Source organism: Belonocnema kinseyi, chromosome 5 (genome assembly GCF_010883055.1).
Source record: "Belonocnema kinseyi isolate 2016_QV_RU_SX_M_011 chromosome 5, B_treatae_v1, whole genome shotgun sequence".
Taxonomy (NCBI): Eukaryota; Metazoa; Arthropoda; class Insecta; order Hymenoptera; family Cynipidae; genus Belonocnema; species Belonocnema kinseyi.
In genome coordinates, this window is record NC_046661.1 from 72,918,850 (window position 1) to 72,939,241 (window position 20,392).

Sequence of the window (20,392 nt, forward strand, 5' to 3'; positions counted from 1 at the left end):
TCGACCTAAAAGGAGAGTATGTTGAAAAATAAAACCGACTTTGGCCAAAAAAAAGTCTCCGTGTTTCATTTTTCAGGGACTTATCAGACTGCCTAGTATATACCAGAACTATTTCAATTTTTGCTCGTACGGTTAGACACTCCATTGTGAAGTAGTATTCCGAATAATATTTGATCTAACTAAAATGAGTTTTACTCCAAATATATTTCTTCTAATTTACTGTATTTAAGAAAAGAAAAAAGTAAACACTTTCGTAATGTTTCGATAGCCTCCGCTGATAATCTACAATAATGCCAGAGCTAAAATTTAGGAATATTCAGGAAACACTGTTAATGTAAACGTATTACTTAATAATTACTACTCAAGAACGGACATACGTTTTGGCATGTTTTTCAGAATAATAATTACCAAAGCGATTCGAAAAATTATTTTCCTCCGTGGTCAGTTATGTCACAGCGAAAATGGTGTATTTTTTATTGTTAATGTATTACAGAATCGTAAGTCTGCATTCTCAGTAACAGTGCCTATTTCTCGAGATATTTGAAAGATTCAAGTTAAAAAAATCACCCTGTATATGATTCTAGGAAATACACCTTACTTCACACGGGCATAACTCTGAAAACATTCACTTAAGGCCATGTGACGAGAGGGTCACGTGACCAAACCTGGTCTTCGATTTTTCTTTCCCAACTTACGTCTAAACGAAATGAGGTATTGCTCTGAAAATTTGGGAAATGAAAGAGGAGGTAATGAAGTCCATGTCTCTGCTTTATTCCGGTGTAGACAACTTCGAACTTCCAGGATCTGTGGGTAAAACAGATTACATGATTACCGTAAGAGAAAGTTAAAAGTCAAACTTCTGCTGTAAAACCTAAATGTGTCCGTCGATAATCATTATTTGCATAAATAAACTTTTTTCTTCCTCTAACTCTTTGCAAGGCCACAAAAGATCCTTTAATATTTATTAATATTTCCCGAAAAAAATTCCGCGTTATTTAAACTTTTATTTTTCAATATGGATGAAAAATATTCATCTTAGGGCTGACTTGATCAGCTGTTACACTCATCACATGGCCTTAATGGAAAAATATTTTAGAAGAAATTTGTAGAGAATTTAGTGCTCGACAATTATAGTAAAGACTAATATTGTTTTCCGATTAACCAAAAAAGTTAATTCCAGAAAACCGATTTTTGGCATTATTTTTTCAAAAAACCGAAGCAAGCCGCCATTTTATTTTTTTTTGCAAATTTAGTATCTTGTTTAGAACACCAGAATGGACAAAAATTGAGACTTACTAACTTGTCCGAATTTTATGCAGGCAAAACTACCTAGCGCGTGGACATTAGAAATTTGTCTTGAAATTGGTTGATGTTGACAATTTTGACCTCAAATCCGAATTCCTTGACCCCAAAAACCCACTGGCGACCATTTGCCCTCACGTAACGTCAGTCTTTAAAAATTTTGTCCGTCAGTTTGTGGCGGCTATTTTATTTTCGACCATTTTGACCTCAAATTCGATTTCCTTGACCCCGAAAGTCCCCTGAGTAGTCCTTTTCAGTAACTCTACTTACTATTTGAATTTTTGCCAACTTTTCAAGTCTTTCCGACTACTAAGCCTCGACTTGTTTTTCGCCTGCGTCAAAAACCTCTTCAATGAACTCATAGCTAAGTCTATCAGTCTCGCCTCAGGTTGCCAATGACACAAAATCGTCTTGAGCACGAACTCAAAACGAAATATTTTCACGCGGTTTGGGCTAAACAGTTAAGGTTCGCTAAGGATTAAAATTTTACAACCATAACCCTAATAATTTTGTAATATCTGACTTTTAAATTATAAATTTGAAACCTGTTGCTTCCAACAACTACAGGCATATAAAATGAACTTCAAAAGGATCGATTGTACAAAATCGCCGTCAGAAATTGCAAAATTAAAATGTCACAAGAGAATATTGTGATATCACTAGATTTTACCCAGCAATGTTCATTAATCAAAAAACATTTTCATCGTTATTATGATATAATACTTATATCATTTATGCTCTTGAAGTAACACATCTTTTATTTTTAATGATTAATAAATTCACGCGTAACGATTTATTGACTACTATAATGACAAGCCCGCCAAATAGGTATTTTCAATACCTTTTTATAATTACAAATGTGTAATACATATCAATGGATTCTACACATATTAAGCTATTATTCAGCTGTTGTTAAGAAAGCGTCTGTCATCTTATTACAAATAAGCTTCAGTCTATCTTTCAGCTACGGATAAGAATTAACTAACTTCATTTTGTAAGGAATATAGTAAACACCTAGAAGTGTTAAAAGAAATAAAAATCTTTAAAAATTTCTCTCTTTGATAGTTATAGGAGCCTAAATTACATTGCAAACTGTAATACAAAATTCCGAAGTTTTGAATTCGTAGGGAATAGCCGAATATTCGTAGAACCCATCGATATGTTACTTCAGGGACATAATTAAATTAAACATTATAATAGAATAATAATAAAAGATGTTGTTTACTTCATTGATACTATTTGGCAAATCTTAGCCAGGCTACAACATTCTTTACTGATATTTTTATTCCAAAATATTTGGCGGAGATTTTGTAACCTCGTTTCTTTCAAGCGTAATTTTTAAGACATATTTTATATGCTCCTTTATTTTTAATGATATCTTATCTATTTTGTTCATGAAATACATAAAAATATTATTTATAATTTTAGATAGATCTTACATGGTTTTGGTGTGATTATTATTTCTTTTTTAATCTGGTCATAAAATAAAGAACATTATGCAGCTATTTTGTTTTACTCATTTTTCTCTTGTATTTTTTGTTTACATTTTTTTTAAACAGGCTACAAAAATGTGCAAATAATTTTTCTAGAGAGATAAAAAGAATATTTCCAATTGATTCATAGACATGATTTACGCGTCTTATCAGCATCTTTTCGGTTCTAAAAGTAGTGGTTTATACTGTTTTCAGATAGGCACTCTGGCCGCACAGTTGGAGAAATTAGGGATAAAATTCCTGAACGATTTTGATGTTTTTTTCTCGAAATTATTCAAATTAAATCCGACAGAAAGTGTGAATATTCTTGAACGTTACTGTATTTTAATATTTGAAATTTCATTTTGCTTAATACTGTTCTTGCATTACAATGATGTCACTATTTTTTTATAATTTATTCTAATTTATTAGTAATTTTAAGTGCTATAAGTGACTGTTTACTTAAAATATGACAAGCAACAATAACAATTGCGAGTTGGTGACACACTCTATTCGTGAAATGTAACCACTAAGGTATCTAATAAATTATTTAGCGGAAAAAATAATTGTTTTCTGACGGATTAATTTAAATGTTGTGTGATAAGAAAAACATAACTACAAAGAAAAAATTATTAATAATAATATTCATAATGATGGTAATAGTCAACTAATGATTATTTTCCACTTTAAATACAATTTCTACAAAATTTTTTTTCATATGCAGTCAAGATAATGTTTTCGTTGCGATTGAGCACGTTTCGAAAATAATTGTCTATAGGAATAAATTGTTCATAATCATTGGCATACACTTTGAACCTTGAACAAAATGTCCTATTACGACGTTCTTTTTGTTTAAATAATAAATTCCACAAAGTGAAATTAAAAAATCGGACTAAGCAGCGTTGGCCCCTTGCCCAGGTGATAATTCAGGTTGGCACCCAGAACAGGTGCGCTGGCCCAAAGTCGGACCGACTTTGGCCCGCCATAGATCGGCAGCCAAAGTTGGGCCAGCTTTTATATTTATAAGATACTTTTGTCGGCCCAAGCTGAATAATTAACGTTGGTAGACAACTTGGGACCGACTTTTGGCCCAACTTTGGCCCGAACATGGGCCAACCGTTAGGACAATTATGGGAAATCTTTCGTTAACCAGTAAAGCCGACTACGGGCCTCACTCTGGGCCAAAGTCGACCCAGAGATCGGCATGAAGTGATTTAAAAAGTTCTGACGAAGTTAGGCCGACTATTGACCCAACAATGGCCCAAACATGGACCAACAATCGGGGAAGCTATGGCACATCTTTTGTTAACGAGTAACGCCAATTACGGGCCTCACTCTGGGCCAAAGTCGACCCAGAGATCGGCATGAAGGGCTTTAGAAAGTTCTGAAGAAGTTGGGCCGACTATCGGCCCAACAATGGTCCAAACATGGACCAACCATCGGGGCAACTATTGGACATGTTTCGTTAACGAGTAACGCCGACTACCGGCCCAACTCTGGGCCAGAGTCGGCCCGGAGATCGGCATGAAGGACTTTAGAAAGTTCTGAAGAAGTTGGGCCGAATATCGGCCCAACAATGGCCCAAACATGGACCAACCATCGGGGCAACTATTGGACATCTTTCGTTAACGAGTAACGCCGACTACCGGCCCAACTCTGGGCCAGAGTCGGCTCGGAGATCGCCATGAAGGTCTTTAGAACGTTCTGAAGAAGTTGGGCCGACTATTGACCCCACAATAGCCCAAACAATACCAACTACCGGGGAAACTATGGGACATATTTCGTTAACGAGTAACACCGACTATCGTCCTAACTCTGGGCCAAAGTCGGCCCGGAGATCGGCATAAAGAGATTTAAAAATTCTTTTTAATGAAAAGAGAAAAAAATTATAAATGAATTTCGAAATATTTCAAGTAATTTTAAAAAAGTTTAAAATATTTGAGAAGAATTAAAAAATGCAAAAGAATTTTCAAGAGATTTTAATTAATTAATTTAATTTAAAATCTTAGATAGAATTTTAAATGATTTAGAAAAATCAAAAGAGTTTAAGGATTTTCATGTATTTTAAAAATATTTTTAAACATTTAAACCGACTTTCAGGAATTTCAAGGGATTTAACCGGACTTATTTGACTTTGTAAAATTTCTAATTTATAAAGGAATTTTAAAAGATTTTAAAATATTTAAAAGAGTTCAAGATATATTTAATGAATTTACGAGATTTTAACTAATTTTGAAGAATTGTTTAGGAATTTCGGTAGAAATTAAATGACTTTTAAGATTTTAAAGTAATTTTAAAACATAAATAATTTGTAATATTTCTAAAATCTGAAATCTTATTACATATATTATTATGAGCGTAGCAATATTTTTTATAGAATGGTTCACAGAAATTTGCAGACGGCCATGCACAGCTATCGGTTATATCTCAGATTTTTTTTATAATACTTCCAGCCAGGTTAGCCGAGAGACTTTAGGCGTTAGGAATTAGGAATGCGAAACTTATAGGGTTCGAACCCCAAAGCGAAAAAAATTTTCATAGCATGCGATTATAAACAGTGTAGTGATTGTATTATATTTATTAAACTACCCATCGTATTCTCTACCATCAGATTAGTTCTACAAAATTTAATGAATATTTTTTTCCGTGTAATTGCCATAGTGGGCCCGATTTTGGTAATGGATATTTTACCAATAGTCGGCTAACATGGTTGGGCCGAAGTTATAATTTTGCCGTTGGGCCAACTTCTAGTAGTCATGGTTGGACCAACCATGGTAGCCAATAGTCGGCAAACAGAGTTGGGCCATAGTTATCATTTCGATATGTTGGCCAATGCCTGGTTTGCATAGTTAGCCCAACTCCGAGAAAGTTGGCCCGACTATGACCCAATCGAAAATTCGCACATGGGAACATTTTTTTTAAACCCTGCCCAGATGCCAAAGCGTCTTGGCGAAATAAATTTATAGGACTTTATTACATGCAGGCTCTCAATTGTTATGTGTAGTGGATTATCAACAGTAAATTCCCAATTTCTCACACTGTGGACTGGATCGCCTTATTTGGCAGCCAGTTTCGACCGGACCTGCTCATAAGATTAATATTTTTTTTATATATAAATGTGTATTTCTTAATTTTCACAATCTTATGCCTTCCGTATAAAAAATCATATTGATTTACAGGAACGTTTTTTGCGTTCACCAGAAGGTCATTTAAATTATCTGATTGTTCGGTTGGTGTTCCATGTGTCGCTTGTATTAAGTAATAAATATATACGTTGTGTGCAATGCCAAATATAGTGTAACTTATGATTGTGCAAAATGAAATACATAAAAATGAAGGCTTCTTATTTAAACAAATCGAGTTTCACAAGTCCCACTGACTTTTAGATTCTACTCAGCACGAGACTAGACCCGTCTTCACAGCGCCACATTAGCGACCAGGGTAGTCTATTCGGGTCTCAACTAGTTCACCCATAATTTTCTACACGGATCGCATATATGTTCAAGTGGCGACATTTACGAGTTTCATAATGTGCCATTTCTAATAGGAGTCTGACCAAAGGACGTGCGACCACTGCTTTGCCTATTCCAGAAAAAGCCTCATTTCGATGCATGTGGATAGTGCTTAAAAGAGTAATTTCTATACAGGAGTTGCATAAAAGAAGTGCACTTTTAGGGGGATAATATATGTCAAAAAATTTGGTTAGCGGGTGACGATTCGTGTAGAAATAAATGTGGAAATTTACATGAATTAATTCAAGAAGTTAGGATTCCGCGTGAATATGAAACATTATTTCGAAATGGTTCATAACCGATTTCACGTATAAATTTATAATATGTCTCCCATATGTTGAAAACTATAAGAAGCCTGCTTAGACGTACTGAATAAGATATCTTTATAAATCACATAGCATATATAAAATTGAAAAATTACATCTATCTTTACACTCATGGCGTCTCAAAAAATAGAGTCTGTGCGAAAGAATTCGCATCCGTTCTCCTCGAAAATCTTACAATTCTCGGCATTTATTTCTGTACGGTTTTACACCAGCTGTTCTTATAGTTGTAACTTAAAGAGTGTATAGGAACGTTGGCTAAACTTCCAGGGATATGAAGATTATGTATCTTTGAAAATCGCCTTTATTAGACCCCTTTTTAAACGAAATATTTAATTTTGTATCTGTCAGAAAGATAAAGCGTCTAGATATTTACGTAATTATACGCAGCTATCTTGTATGTGCTCACTACAATGCTGTTAACAAATTGATGTACTTCTTCTGAGGACGGAATCTGCGAGCAGCTATCAGAGAATCGCGTGAGCATCTCATGAGCTTCGCAGAGGTAGGAGTAGAAGGAGATGTGCAAAAGGAAGTGGTATAAGAAAAAGAAGATCCAGCAGAAAAAGAGGAACAAGCAGTGGCAGCAAGAAGAGAAGCAGTCAGTGGAGTCATAAATCGTACACCTTGCGAGGCAGACGTCGAGGAGATAGGAGCGTGGCTTCCGGCACGTGGTAGGTTCTCCAGGCCCGCCTTCCACGATTACTACTTCTTCCGCTCCTAAGAACTTAATCGCCCTTTCCATGTTCTCGTCGCGGGGATTCCACTGTCTTCGTTGCGACTACTTCCTCCTTTAATTAGTATCGCCATTACTACGACCTCTAATCACTACTGAATACAGTATTGGCGCTATTTTACTGATATCAGTGCGTGGCCGTTTCCACGTTTCAATTAGTTTCAGGAGCAGTTAAATTGTTTATAAGAGTTTAAGTTCATCGGTACATTATGTGATCTCGAAATTCTCATCGTTCCCGCCTCTTAACCCAAGAAGGGGCGATGTATCAAGAAAAAGATAAAGTTTATTGCGTGAGGACTCAAGACGACATATTCGTTAGAAGAAAATAACTATACTTAGATTATGTTTTTTTATGAGGAATATTTAGGACAACTGAAAAAACTTCCTATAATAAAATTATATAATCATTATATAATGGAAAATATAATATAATAAATAAAAACTATAAACATTATAATAAATAATATAATAATCATTGGAACGTTAAGTTAATGTCTGCATTTTTTAAACGTAGTAACAAAAGAGTTTTTTAACTACATCATTATTTGACACTGAATTCATTCGTGTGTTACTCTTTTCGGCCAGCATGCCCCATTCCATGGTGTACGGTACCTTTCACATTACAGCTGGTTTATTTCAACAATATAAACCTTGCTGCAAAAAAATGATACAATATGATAATTCTTAACAGTATAATTTAACGAAAAAATTTACTAAATGCATGAGTAAAAATAAATGAATGTTTTCTTATTAATCTCAATAAGATCTTGCCCCTAGCGTTGATCAATAATATTTGTAACCATATTCATTGTGTTTATTGTTTTTTTAATCCTAAATTAAGAAATACTAAAATTAAATCTAAAAAGCAAATAGTAAAGTATAGAAAAAGTTCTTCGGAAATTTGAATAACGGTATAAAAATTTTCAAATTCAGTATCAAATTCTTTGTAGATTTAACTCTTAATTTAGAAAAGCTTTTTCTTTCTGAAAACACGCTATGTAATTCAGTACATATTAAGTAGTAGAAATAAATTAGAAAAATATGCCTAATTTTATGTCTATGGACAAATTAATTAATATTAAAATTACAAGATTCACAAGATAACTAGAACTCGAGTTTTTCTAAATGACCGATCGATAATCGACCATTTACCAAGCACTATTACCATCTTCACCATATTGTTTCGCCTTCGTGCCCCATATGTGATGTTGTAATATTTAATTGATTTTAGTATATTAAGAACGTTTATAGAGTCAATTTATGATAACAGAAAGAGAGTAAAATAATTCACCTAATTAAAGATAGTTTTTTATTACTTTATGTCTTTAATAATATGCTTTAAGTACTCAATAACTGTAAAATACTTTTTATCTGTTTTCTTCAAAACTGTATTCTTATAAATACTTTTTTAGTACGCATTTTATTTGGAAAACAGAAATTACATTACAGCACTATTTCTCAAACTAAAAGAAGCCATTTCATTGCAAAAAATTAATATAAAAACCAACAAACACGATTTTTAATAGCGATTGATACCATGCCCACCCCGGCATCATACCCCGAGTTAAACTGGTTCGACTTGAGTTCAACTTGAATTGCCCCCAATCAAGACATGCTGAAGTCAAAAAGTTTGACTTGAGCATGTCTCAATTTTGAGACGGAGCCAGACTTTAATTTATGTCTTAGAGACAAGTTTCTACGTCCTAAGGCATACATTTATCTCTTGAGTCAAATTTTTATGACTCTAACACGAGCGGTTTATAACTTCGAGTGTATACCTGTCCTAACAAAAGGGGTAATTCTAAGAGCCATAAAAGCTTATCTCTGTTAATGGTTTAACAATCTTGTATATTTTTATACAATATATATATATATATATATTTAATCAACTTATTTACGGATTTTCATTTGTATTATACTTGTTTGACGATAATACTTATATATTATTATTAATTTTTAATTTATTATTATTAATACTTATTTTTTAAGACAATTTTAAAGGTTGATACTCGTTAAGACCCACAGATTCTAAATTTTTAAATTAACAATATCCAATTTAATAATTACAAATTTTTCATTCATCAATTTTAATCTCATTTATGAGCCGAAAAAGGTTCGACCATCTCAGCCAAGACAAGGCTTGACTTAAGATAAATAAATTTCGTCTTAGCCAAGATAAGGGTCGACTTGAGACAAGTAAACGCCGTTTTACCTGCCGTGGCCATAAAAGTAAGACGAAGGCTTATGTCTCGACTCAGTTTTGAGACGCAACCAGCCATCGATTTCTTGGAGACAAACTCACGACATAACCCAGTCGAACTCAAGTCGAAGCATTTTTACTCGGGACCCAACTTTTTCCTAACAACTGCGCTTCGCGACACTAGCTGACTGGCGTTTTGCGACTGTTTCTACAACTCTTAAGTCAGGTATTTGTTAAAAAAATTTTTAAATATGGAAGACTTTCAGTAAAATTCGAGGTAAAAATGAAGCACTTATGTTGATCATTGTCGAATTATATTTAAGAAAAATCGGAGTACTATCGTTCTTGGATCGTTTTTCAATAATTCTATGACTTTTCTTCACTTCTGTGACATCTGTAGCTTTTTGTTAAAAAGGATAGTTGGCTAAAGAGAAGAAGGTACAAAAACGGATCGGGTTGAAATTGTTTTGTTAACATCAATCATTTCAATTTTTATGTTTTCATTTTTTCTGTAGACAAGATTTGCAATTTTTATTTATTTATAATTATCATTAAAGGGTGGATTTTATCCTGTTAGAAAATTCTTCCGAATTGTGCTTGATTGCTTTTTATAAACATAAAAAGTACTAAGGAAAAGTTTGTTTTAAATTATAATAACTCAATTATTGCTAAAGAGTTTTTCAAACAAAAACGAAGCAGCTAAAGTTGGTAGGCAATTTTCACCTATAATGTAAGATAAAAGACAAAAATCCAAGTGACTTTTGTTAAATATTTGGGTAATACTTAATATATCACAGCACATTAATGAGTAAGTAATGATGCGAATTTTGCTAAGAACTACGAAACCCTCTGAATATTAATTGATTTTCGAATTTATGGTTTTAAAAATTGTGTGTCGAAAAACGTACACTTACGGCTATTGTATTGTACGCAAGGAAATTTAAAACATGATTTTCTATTGTATCACAGTTCTTTATAGTAGCTTTTAGAGTTTCATGGAAAATTTTAGGGGAAATTTGCATTTTGAATAGATATATTTCTTCACTTATGATATATTTATATTTGGAAGTGAATATAAAGGGCTCTCAATAATATTAGGATGAAAAGTTCTATTTGCAATTTCTAAATGAAAAGTTCAGTAATTTTGTAGAATTTATATAAAATTTGAACAAGAAAATATAGACTTTATTGACTTAAATAGGAAAAATAAAAAAATAAGATTTATGTTTTCATTTTGAAATGGATGAACTTACCATTCCTATTTTCTTCTATGTACAGACTGGTCCTTTGGGATCGCCTAGTATTGGTACCATATCTGACCCTCGGTTCGACTCTTTGAGCCGCAACATAAGTCGGTGTTGTAAAGTCGTCTGGACCTTCCCGTGAGGGTGCCATTCTTCTTTTACGGCAAACTGTTAGACCGATAACTACACCAATACCAACCAGAATCAAAGATGAAGTACCTATAATCAAAATATTGAAAAATGCACCAGAAATTTAAAAAATGCCTCAAGATCTTCTAGATATTATATAATTTATATGAAATAATTCTGCGTATGTTTTTAGATAATAATAATAATAATAATAATAATAATAATAATAATAATAATAATAATAATAATAATAGATATATACACTGCAATCTGCATATTTCACGATGATACATAACGTTTATATAAAATTGCTACGAGTTCGAGTACGAGTATAGAAAACATTGCAAGAGCTCCAAATGAAAATTCTGTTCGCATATTAAACTTGTTACATGGGAAAACGAGTAAGACTTGAACCACGTTCTCATGACGCGTTATTGGATAAACGTTTCGTTCCGCTCGCTTTTCGAGTTTTAATTATCACTGACGATCCGTCCCCGTACTACACAATAAATCGATAACTACTTCAATAGCAATGGACAACGACAAAGTGACAAACATACGGCAAATGCGCGGCTTCTACTAATTCTATTCAAATTTAAAAAGTATCTTATTGTTTCATTATAAATACTGGACATATATTTTTTTATCTGGCATAGGATAAAACACTGTAAATAGTTGAAAACTACATATAAATTTCTAAATGTAGTTGTAAACCCGACGTTTCATACATTTTATCTGGAGGCGGATTCACAAACACATTCAAAACAGTTTACACATTTTTCAACAGTTTTAAGCGTGGTGATTCATTATTATTAATATTCTCGCGCCGTAATTTATAATAATGCCATGATATCTTTTTTTAATGTGAAATGCGTTACCGTTTGTACGGCGATTCATGGCCAATTGCGATACGATATTTTATTGTCGGGTGGCGCATATTTACATGCACAATTAAACTTGCTTTAAGCAGGAATTGCAAACATTAATTAATGTTTATATGTTATATTAAATAATTAATGTTAAATTAATACAAATTAGAGAAAACTATTTTTTAAATAATTTCTTCTTTTTCTGAATATATTTTATTTAAATAAAACGGACATTTAAAATCTACTTCAATTTTTCTACACCGATCATATTGAATACAACTTTTCCTTGAACAAGTTACTGAGAGACTTCGGTGTGTTATCTGAAATGCATCATTTGTCTAAAAACTTGTTTCTGCAACTTTGACTTGATCTACCTGTTATTTTTCACGGACATTCAAATTAAAACATCCTTTCTCAGCAAATACACGAATCTTTGGAAAGCTGATGTAGAATATGAATATCAGCAAGGTGAGACTGCAGTCAGTCAATTAAAAGTGGTCAACGATGTAACAAAACGATGTCGCGTGAGGTGATATAATCAATTAATTCTTTGTTTTAGGTCTCATTCATTTGTTTGGGTGCATGTGTGTTTTGTCACCGACGAGACGTATTTTCTCCAGGATAGGAGGGGTGTGTTCGATAATAAAATATTTGAAATTCCAAATTTTACTTTAACGCCTTGCAATAAACTTCTTGTTGTAATTGAAAACAAAACTTTTACTCGTCTTGTAAATAAGCCTAGTCCTTCCACCTACTTCTAATTAGTCTATGCCCTGTTTGTGTCGCTTCCATACGATAGCTTTTTTTTATTATTTTTTTTAAACTTAGGATAAGAGCGCAAATAATTCAGATAGAACAAAACTACTATTTAAAAAATAATTTTTATTTAGGTTAAATTCTTGTTTGTTTATAACTAAAAAGGCTAAGCAAATTTGAAGATTTGAAAAAAAAAACAGCAACTTTCTAGCACTTATCTAAGAGAAGATAGTTTTAAACAATATTAAATTATTTAAGAAACTTTTTTGTAAACTTTCATTAATTATTACCTTACTGAGTGAAAATAGGACAGAAATGTAAAAATATCAGGGAAAACACAAAACTATCAGACATTTAAGTGAATGAAGATACTCATAAGCAACAATAATTTTTTTAAAGAATAATATTTGCTTAATCTAATTAATTTTTAAGTCACTCTTAATGAAAAAAAGACAAAGAGTTAAAAATTTAGGTTAAAACCGCAAAATTGCACCATTAGCAAAGAGAATATAATCAAAAATGATAATAAATTGTTTAAAAAATTAATTTTCTTGACCTTAATTGATTATTTATCTCATTTGAATTGGAAATTGGACCAGAAATAAGATCATTGTTTGAAAACTGCATATATTTAGCATTATTCTAAGAGAATACCAGAAACAATAATAATAAACTGTTTAAATAATCATTCTTGTTAACACGATAGAACTATTACCGCCATCTAATTGAAAATTGTACAAAAAGTGAAAATTGTTTGAAAAAACCGCAACTTTCTAATTCTATTTAATAAGAAAATTTCTGAAAACAATAATTAATTATTTAAACAATTTACGTATATATCTAGTTATCAGTTTAAAGTGGAGTTTTATGTACAAGAAACAATTTGCATTAAAAAATACGCAAAAAATTTTAATTACTTCCAAATTCTCGCAAATCTCCTTTTTCTTTTATTGGGTTTTTTTGGTACCCTATGAAACAGGCTTATGGAGATGATATTTAAAAACTGATTTTTTGTTCATATTGTATGGCTAACTGTGAAGAAAATGTTGAGTTTTAACTCGATTTAATTAATGTTAAGGATTCTGAATAAAGTTCACGAAAACATCTTATTTTCTTATGTGAAGTATGTGTTAAACTCCATGGGGATTGCGGAACCTTCAAATATAATTTTTTTAAACCAAAAAAAAAAACGATTTATTCTAGTGTGGAATCAAAAAAATTTCCGGCCAGTATTCATAAAAATTTAAAACAAAAATTTTCTAATTCATTTTAGGATCACCCTTCTTTTCAGCACACCCGGGTTGATACTTTCAGACAAAAGACATCACATGAGCAATAAACTTTTCGAAAAATTGGTACTATAGAAAAAAATGAAGTTTTATGAAAAGTCTTAAGCAGACTGCAGCATGCATTCATAAACTTATTAATATTTTCAATAAAAGAGAGCCTGAGACACATCACTGTTTTTTAATTATTTTACCTAGCTGTAAATATAATATTCACTTTTATTGAAAATTTTCAGCTTTTAATCAAATTTACCAAATTCTTAAGATTCTTTTTGGCAGTAACGGTAACGTTAACGCGTAACTTTCAGACAGTAACGTGTCAAACGCTGCCCCTCCCCTCATCATTCTTAGTTTCCATTATAAATTTCTGCAAAGCTTACTATACATTTTAAATAGGTGTATAAAAAACTTTAAAAATATCTAGCATTCTATAAACGCATGTACTCGCATTACAATTTTATTTGTGATTCTGGATTGGTGCATAAAAGCAGATTATTTTCATATATTTTAATTAGTATGTCTAAAAAAATTCCTATTTAAATTTCCATTTTCATTCTGTGGAAAAGAAATTCAAGGTTTTTATTTACTATCTTGAAGTCTTTATAACACGCAATCAATGCTCAAAAACAATTTGATAAACAATTTGGTATGAAAAATATCAACATATTTGTAACAATCCTTATCATGTAATTGTTCTGAAAAGGTTAAAACCCTTGTAAATTTTGAATTCTAAACTGAACTTCTAAGTCTCTGCTGCTAAACGAAAGAGAAATTATTTACGCGGAGCTAGACATTTCTTAGCATCAAACTAGGAATGTATGCTAATATCAACGATTCTGAGACCCACCTACTTTTTAAATTCAGTGAGTAAATGTACATGCAGGCGAGAACTACTTTAAGTCGTCTCTTACTTTACTCACCGCGCGTTTTGTAAGCGCAGTATGTGCAAATTCAAGAATCGCTAAAGAACGCCTCCTGTACTCTATAAGAATATGACTCGTTGCTACGTCGAGAAGCAAATTTTCTTTTCTTATTTTCTTTCGCTTCCTTGCTTTCCCCTCCCGGCACTTTTCCATAACACGTTCTCAGTGAATATTCGCGCTTCGACAGAATTCTATCCACCCGAATAACGCTTGACTCCTGGTGAATGAATTTTTCGACTTTCGAGGAAAATGCGTAGAAACTGGGTGGGGTGGAGGTAAATGTCATCTATCTTTTGAAGATTCCGAATCGAATTTTATCCCCGAAAAAGCATTTCTCTCCATGTTTGTAAAATTTGCACATAATTACAGGGGGTTGTACATATTCAAATTTTCAAAAAATCGATTTTTTTTTTAATTTAGTCACCATATACCCTTAGAAATAAGGTAGACATCTTCTTTTACCTCAGGGCGAATCGAAAGTGTCCGAAAAATGAATTCCTTCGGAAGGCCTGGAGCGGTCGAAACACATGATGCACAATTTTTCGTAAATTTAAACGCGTTTTTCTCCAAACGCACTTTTTTGGGGTGGACGCCAGGATTCCAGCCGATCTACTAGGCCAATTTCATTCAAGAAAATGTTTCTGCTTGAAAAAGCCTTGGCTATCGTATGACCCTCGGACACGATTTTCCATTAATACTTATTAACAATTTGACACAGTAAATGTTTAAAAAACGGAGAAAAAAAGAAATAAATTCACCATTTGTTTATTTATCAACATTTATCAGTGATTAAAGGTCAATAAATAGCCACTTATTACACCTTTAAGAATCGATTGGGTTTTTGTGTTTAAGATTATCCGGATTTGAGAAATCATGGCGAAATTTGTTTTTCCATTTGACAAAATTATTTCCTATAACGAAATAAATAATTGCGAAAGTCCAATAAAAATTATTGCAAAAAAAAAATTATTGAAAAAAGTCCTTGAACATGTACTACCCCCTTAAGCTGGATTTGTTTAGGTAGTAGTCGTGTCAAAATTTAGTTATCTACAAGACTAAGTTTTCTATGATTATTAGAATCAAAATATGATAACTGATGTCATTTCAAATGAAAAACATTATTTTTTATGAAAAGTATTGACAATACAAACAGTCTCTACGAATCTACTGTTTTTAATTAAAAAAATAACTCAATAATCTTAAAATATAATTATTTGGTAAGAAAATTGTTTCTTCAAAAAAAAAAATAGTTTTAACGCTTTAGAGCCATAGAATAAGCCATAGAAGACATAGAAAAATTTAGTTTCAAAATTGAAAACAACAGTGTTGTGGAGAATGATTTCCCAGAAAAAAGAAGCCATCATCAATTAAAAAACAAACATTTTTTTTAATTGGTAAAAAGCGATAGGCAGAACAAATTCAATTGCAAAAAACATGATTAAAATTAATGGTTTTTTAAAGAAAATTTCAACAATCTTGGTCAAAAATAATATTTCTTATTTGGACATCAATTACCATATTTTGATTCTTAATATTATAGAAAAACTATTTTTTTTAAATAACTGACTTTTGGCACGACAACTAGCTTAAGAGAGGCTTAGGACTGATTTGCTACAAATGATGTTGAAAAAACATTTTAGATATAGGATAATGATGGCAGGGTTAAGTAATGTGCAGCGATTTGCCTGTCAGGAATCGTTTGGTTATTTAGGTTGTACACGACTGATGAGATTAGTCAATCATAGTAGTAATATCATAAAAGGAACATTTATTATATTACAACACTTTTATATCAAAGCTTAATGTAGTTATTTTCCTTGAAAACTACTGATATTGAACAATAATGAAAGCTTATTAAATTGTCGAAGCAATTGCACACAAATTTTTTGTTATGTTTATTTTTTATGATCTTTGAAAAAGTAAAAAAATCTTCTATACATATTTGGATTATTCAAATATAATTAACATTAAGTTGACTTAAATCAACTTGCTGCAATAAATATATATATTGTTTATTTATATTCTTTATTACAAGTCTAACTTTATATAAATAGTAATAGTATCAGAAAAAACCTAAGAGAACAATGCACTTCTCATCGAAATTAGAAGGAAAACCGAAACAGTTCAAATTTATTTCACTATATTTTTGTCAATAAAATTGTAATAATGACTGATTCTCCATTTGAAGCCAGGGCAAAAGCACTTCGTCCACACTTGACTTGAAACTTCATATCATACAATTCAGAATGTTGTATGGCTGATATTAAATTTTTTTTAAATTATAAATTCTTAACCAAAGAAATTGTGAATTAATCCCCAACAAATTGCAGGAAAATGTTTTGAAATTATTAACTGTGTATTATTCATTTTAAATAACAAATACATTTTCTGACCTATCACTGTGTTATAGCAAGCGAATTAAAAGAATAATTGATTTTTCTCTGTCAGGCACATTTTGCTGGATGTCTCAAGACTTCTTTCGCATGAAAAGAAATATTAATTCGAATTTAATCAGAAAAACTCTATGGCATACGACTCTTAAAAGTTTTATAGGCACACGTACTTCAACTTTGAATGTAAGAAACTTACATGAGTATAATAATCTTTTTATTATTCTTGAACATTATTTGTCAAATATGTCGTCTTAATTTAATTCTTGAAATTTTTCAATATTGGCTAATTAAAACTATATATTTATAATTGAAAATATTTACTTGAGACATACTACCTATTAAGAAATGATACCATTTAAGTAGATATTCTCAAGCAAAAAGAGAAAATTATTTCTTGATTGGAAAATAAAGTATTCGCTTGATAGCATAAAACGTCCCTGGGTCGTTCTCGAGAATAAGCTTTCAACTTTCAAACTGCTTATTGGAGAATACCAACAAACAGTTCGTGTTGGAACATGCAGACTTATTAACTACTAGCAGACCCGGCTCCGCGTTGCTGTGGTTCAGTTATAATACGTTGAATTTATTTTATACTAAACTGTATGCCATCTATTGGCTGCTTACCAAACCTGGATAACGTGAAATGTTGAAATGTCGCTCAGCAAACTAATTAACACCGCCATATGTTAGAAACTTATGAAGTACACATATCAAAACATTTTATTTGCAATGAAAAAATATTGAGGTAATTAAATGAGATAAAAAATATCCTATTCTTTAGGTTGGACCAAATTATACACAGTATACAAAATTTCATCAATATCGGTTAAAAGTTTTGGAGTTTAGTGGTCACAAACATCGTGACATTTTTTAAAGACACATTGAAGCCGATTTTTGGGAAGAATTTCGTTTCCTTAAAATTAAAAGATGCCCACAAATAACTAATTCTTTTATTTGTGCTGCTTTGCAAATTTATCAATCTTTTCTCAAAAAAATATTAGGAATTATTAAATTTACTGTTACGAAATTTTATTTTGTATTGCAGATAAGAATAATGTTTTCCTGAATATTTACAAACAAATTAAAGGATAAAAGCTGTTATATTATGCATTTTCAGTGTAGTCTATGGCACCGCTGGTCCTACTAGACCGTCTGATAAGTCCATGAAAAATGAAACACGGAGACGTTTTTTTGGCCAAAGTCGGTTTTATTTTTCAACATACTCTCCTTTTAGGTCGATACAGCGAGTCCAACGATTTTTTAACTTTTTGATACCGTCCGAAAAGTACTCGATCGGAAGGTCTCCAAAATACGCCTCAGCTTCAGCTATGAGCTCCTCATTTGAGTAAAAACGCTTACCGGTGAGCCATCAATTCAGGTTAGGAAACAAGTAATAGTCGCTGGGGCCAGGTCTGGTGAATACGGTGGCTGAGGAACCATTTTCGTCGAGCTTGATCCTTCAAATGACGCCTGTCAAAACTTCAGCCATTTATGTTTACGCATTTACAAGTTACAGCACTGAGAAGCGACTAACCTCCGAGTTTTTTTTAATATGGAAAAATCTGAGTTTCGAGTTTTGATCAAGCACTACTATCTTCGCAAGAAAACGATATCCGAGACTAAGGCCAAGCTGGATAAGTATTACCCGGACTCTGCACCGTCGATTGGAATGATTCATAAGTGGTTTACCGAGTTTCGTTGTGGCCGTACGAGCACAGTTGCTGCTGAACGATCTCGGCGCCCAACAGAGGTCACTACAACGGTCGTTTTTCGGCGATTTCGATTTACAATCGGTCCAATAATGATGAATAGTATGCTCCGGTTATGGTTTTACGTTTTTCAAGATAGTCCACGAATATTATACCATGTGCATCCCAAACCACCTTTCCGACCCATTGTTGCTTTTTTGGATGCTTCGGAGCACTTTGGCCCGGTGGAACCCACTGTTTTGCCCGTTGCGTTGACTCAGAAGTGCAGTAGTGGATCCAGGTTTCATCCATGGTTATAAATCGGCGTAAAAACTCGGTCGGCTTATGCGAAAATAATGCCAAATTCTGCTGGGAAGTTGTCACACGAATTCGTTTTTGGTCCACTGTGAGCAAACGCGGCACCCATTGCGCGCAGAGCTTCTTCATGCCCAAAACTGAATGCACGATATTGCCCACACGTTCCAATGTTTTGCCTACAGTATTAGCTACCTCTCTCAATTTCACTTTGGGATCATTCAACATCATATCATGGATTCTTTCGACATTCTCTGTTGTAGTGACCTCTGTTGGGCGCCGAGATCGTTCAGCAGCAACTGTGCTCGTACGGCCACAACGAAACTCGATAAACCACTTATGAATCATTCCAATCGACGGTGCAGAGTCCGGGTAATACTTATCCAGCTTGGCCTTAGTCTCGGATATCGTTTTCTTGCGAAGATAGTAGTGTTTGATAAAAACTCGAAACTCAGATTTTTCCATATTAAAAAAAACTCGGAGGTTAGTCGCTTCTCAGTGCTGTAACTTGTAAATGCGTAAACATAAATGGCTGAAGTTTTGACAGGCGTCATTTGAAGGATCAAGCTCGAAGAAAATGGTTCACATTAGTGAATACTAATGCCATCTCTTAGAATTTTCAGAAACTTATTAGACTGCCTAGTATGTGCCAGTGCTGGAAAAATGGAGGAACTATGGACCTCATTTACGACGATGAGGGATAAATACAGAAGTGGAATTCGTAAGCCAAAGTAAGAAAGCTGAACCAACTCTTGCACATACATCGAGAAAGGAGCAGAGGCGGCTAAATTGCATCAGCTACTTTCTGGAAATTTGAATGCTATCCTCGGCATTATGAAATTACCCAGCAGGTGATACATGCAGTCGGAGGAAAATACCTTAGCTTGCCTGATCAATGCAATTAAAGCCTCCTGTGGCCCAAATTTACCCAAAACGGAGACTGGCCAATGAGATCGTTATTATCCAGGATCAAGTATACTTAAAAGTTCTTCAGTTTTGACGAGTCTTCTGGTCCTGATGGAAAATATCTAGTCTTATTACGGATGGTTAGATAGATCATCATAGAGCCGATCGTGATTCTTGCTAGGGCTAGTCTGATGTTAACCTTCCGCTTGTCGCATGTGTTTTATACACACGGATTCTCGCATGGACCTGTGAGGTGCATATTCACTTTTCGATAGTTCACTGCTGTTTTATTGGTCAGAAATGACAAAAATATGATACATATCTATGAGGAGAGGTAA

At 32.8% G+C, this 20,392-nt stretch overlaps 1 protein-coding gene across 1 annotated transcript in view; it reads right to left on the bottom strand.

Moving 5' to 3' along the window:
* Nucleotides 1–20,392, bottom strand: part of LOC117173711 (protein turtle homolog B) — a 510,915-nt gene that overhangs the window by 4,927 nt on the left and 485,596 nt on the right. The window contains exon 12 of the mRNA XM_033362353.1: nucleotides 10,799–11,008. Within this exon, the coding sequence (XP_033218244.1) occupies nucleotides 10,799–11,008 (210 nt within the window). The remainder of the gene's footprint in view (nucleotides 1–10,798; nucleotides 11,009–20,392) is intronic.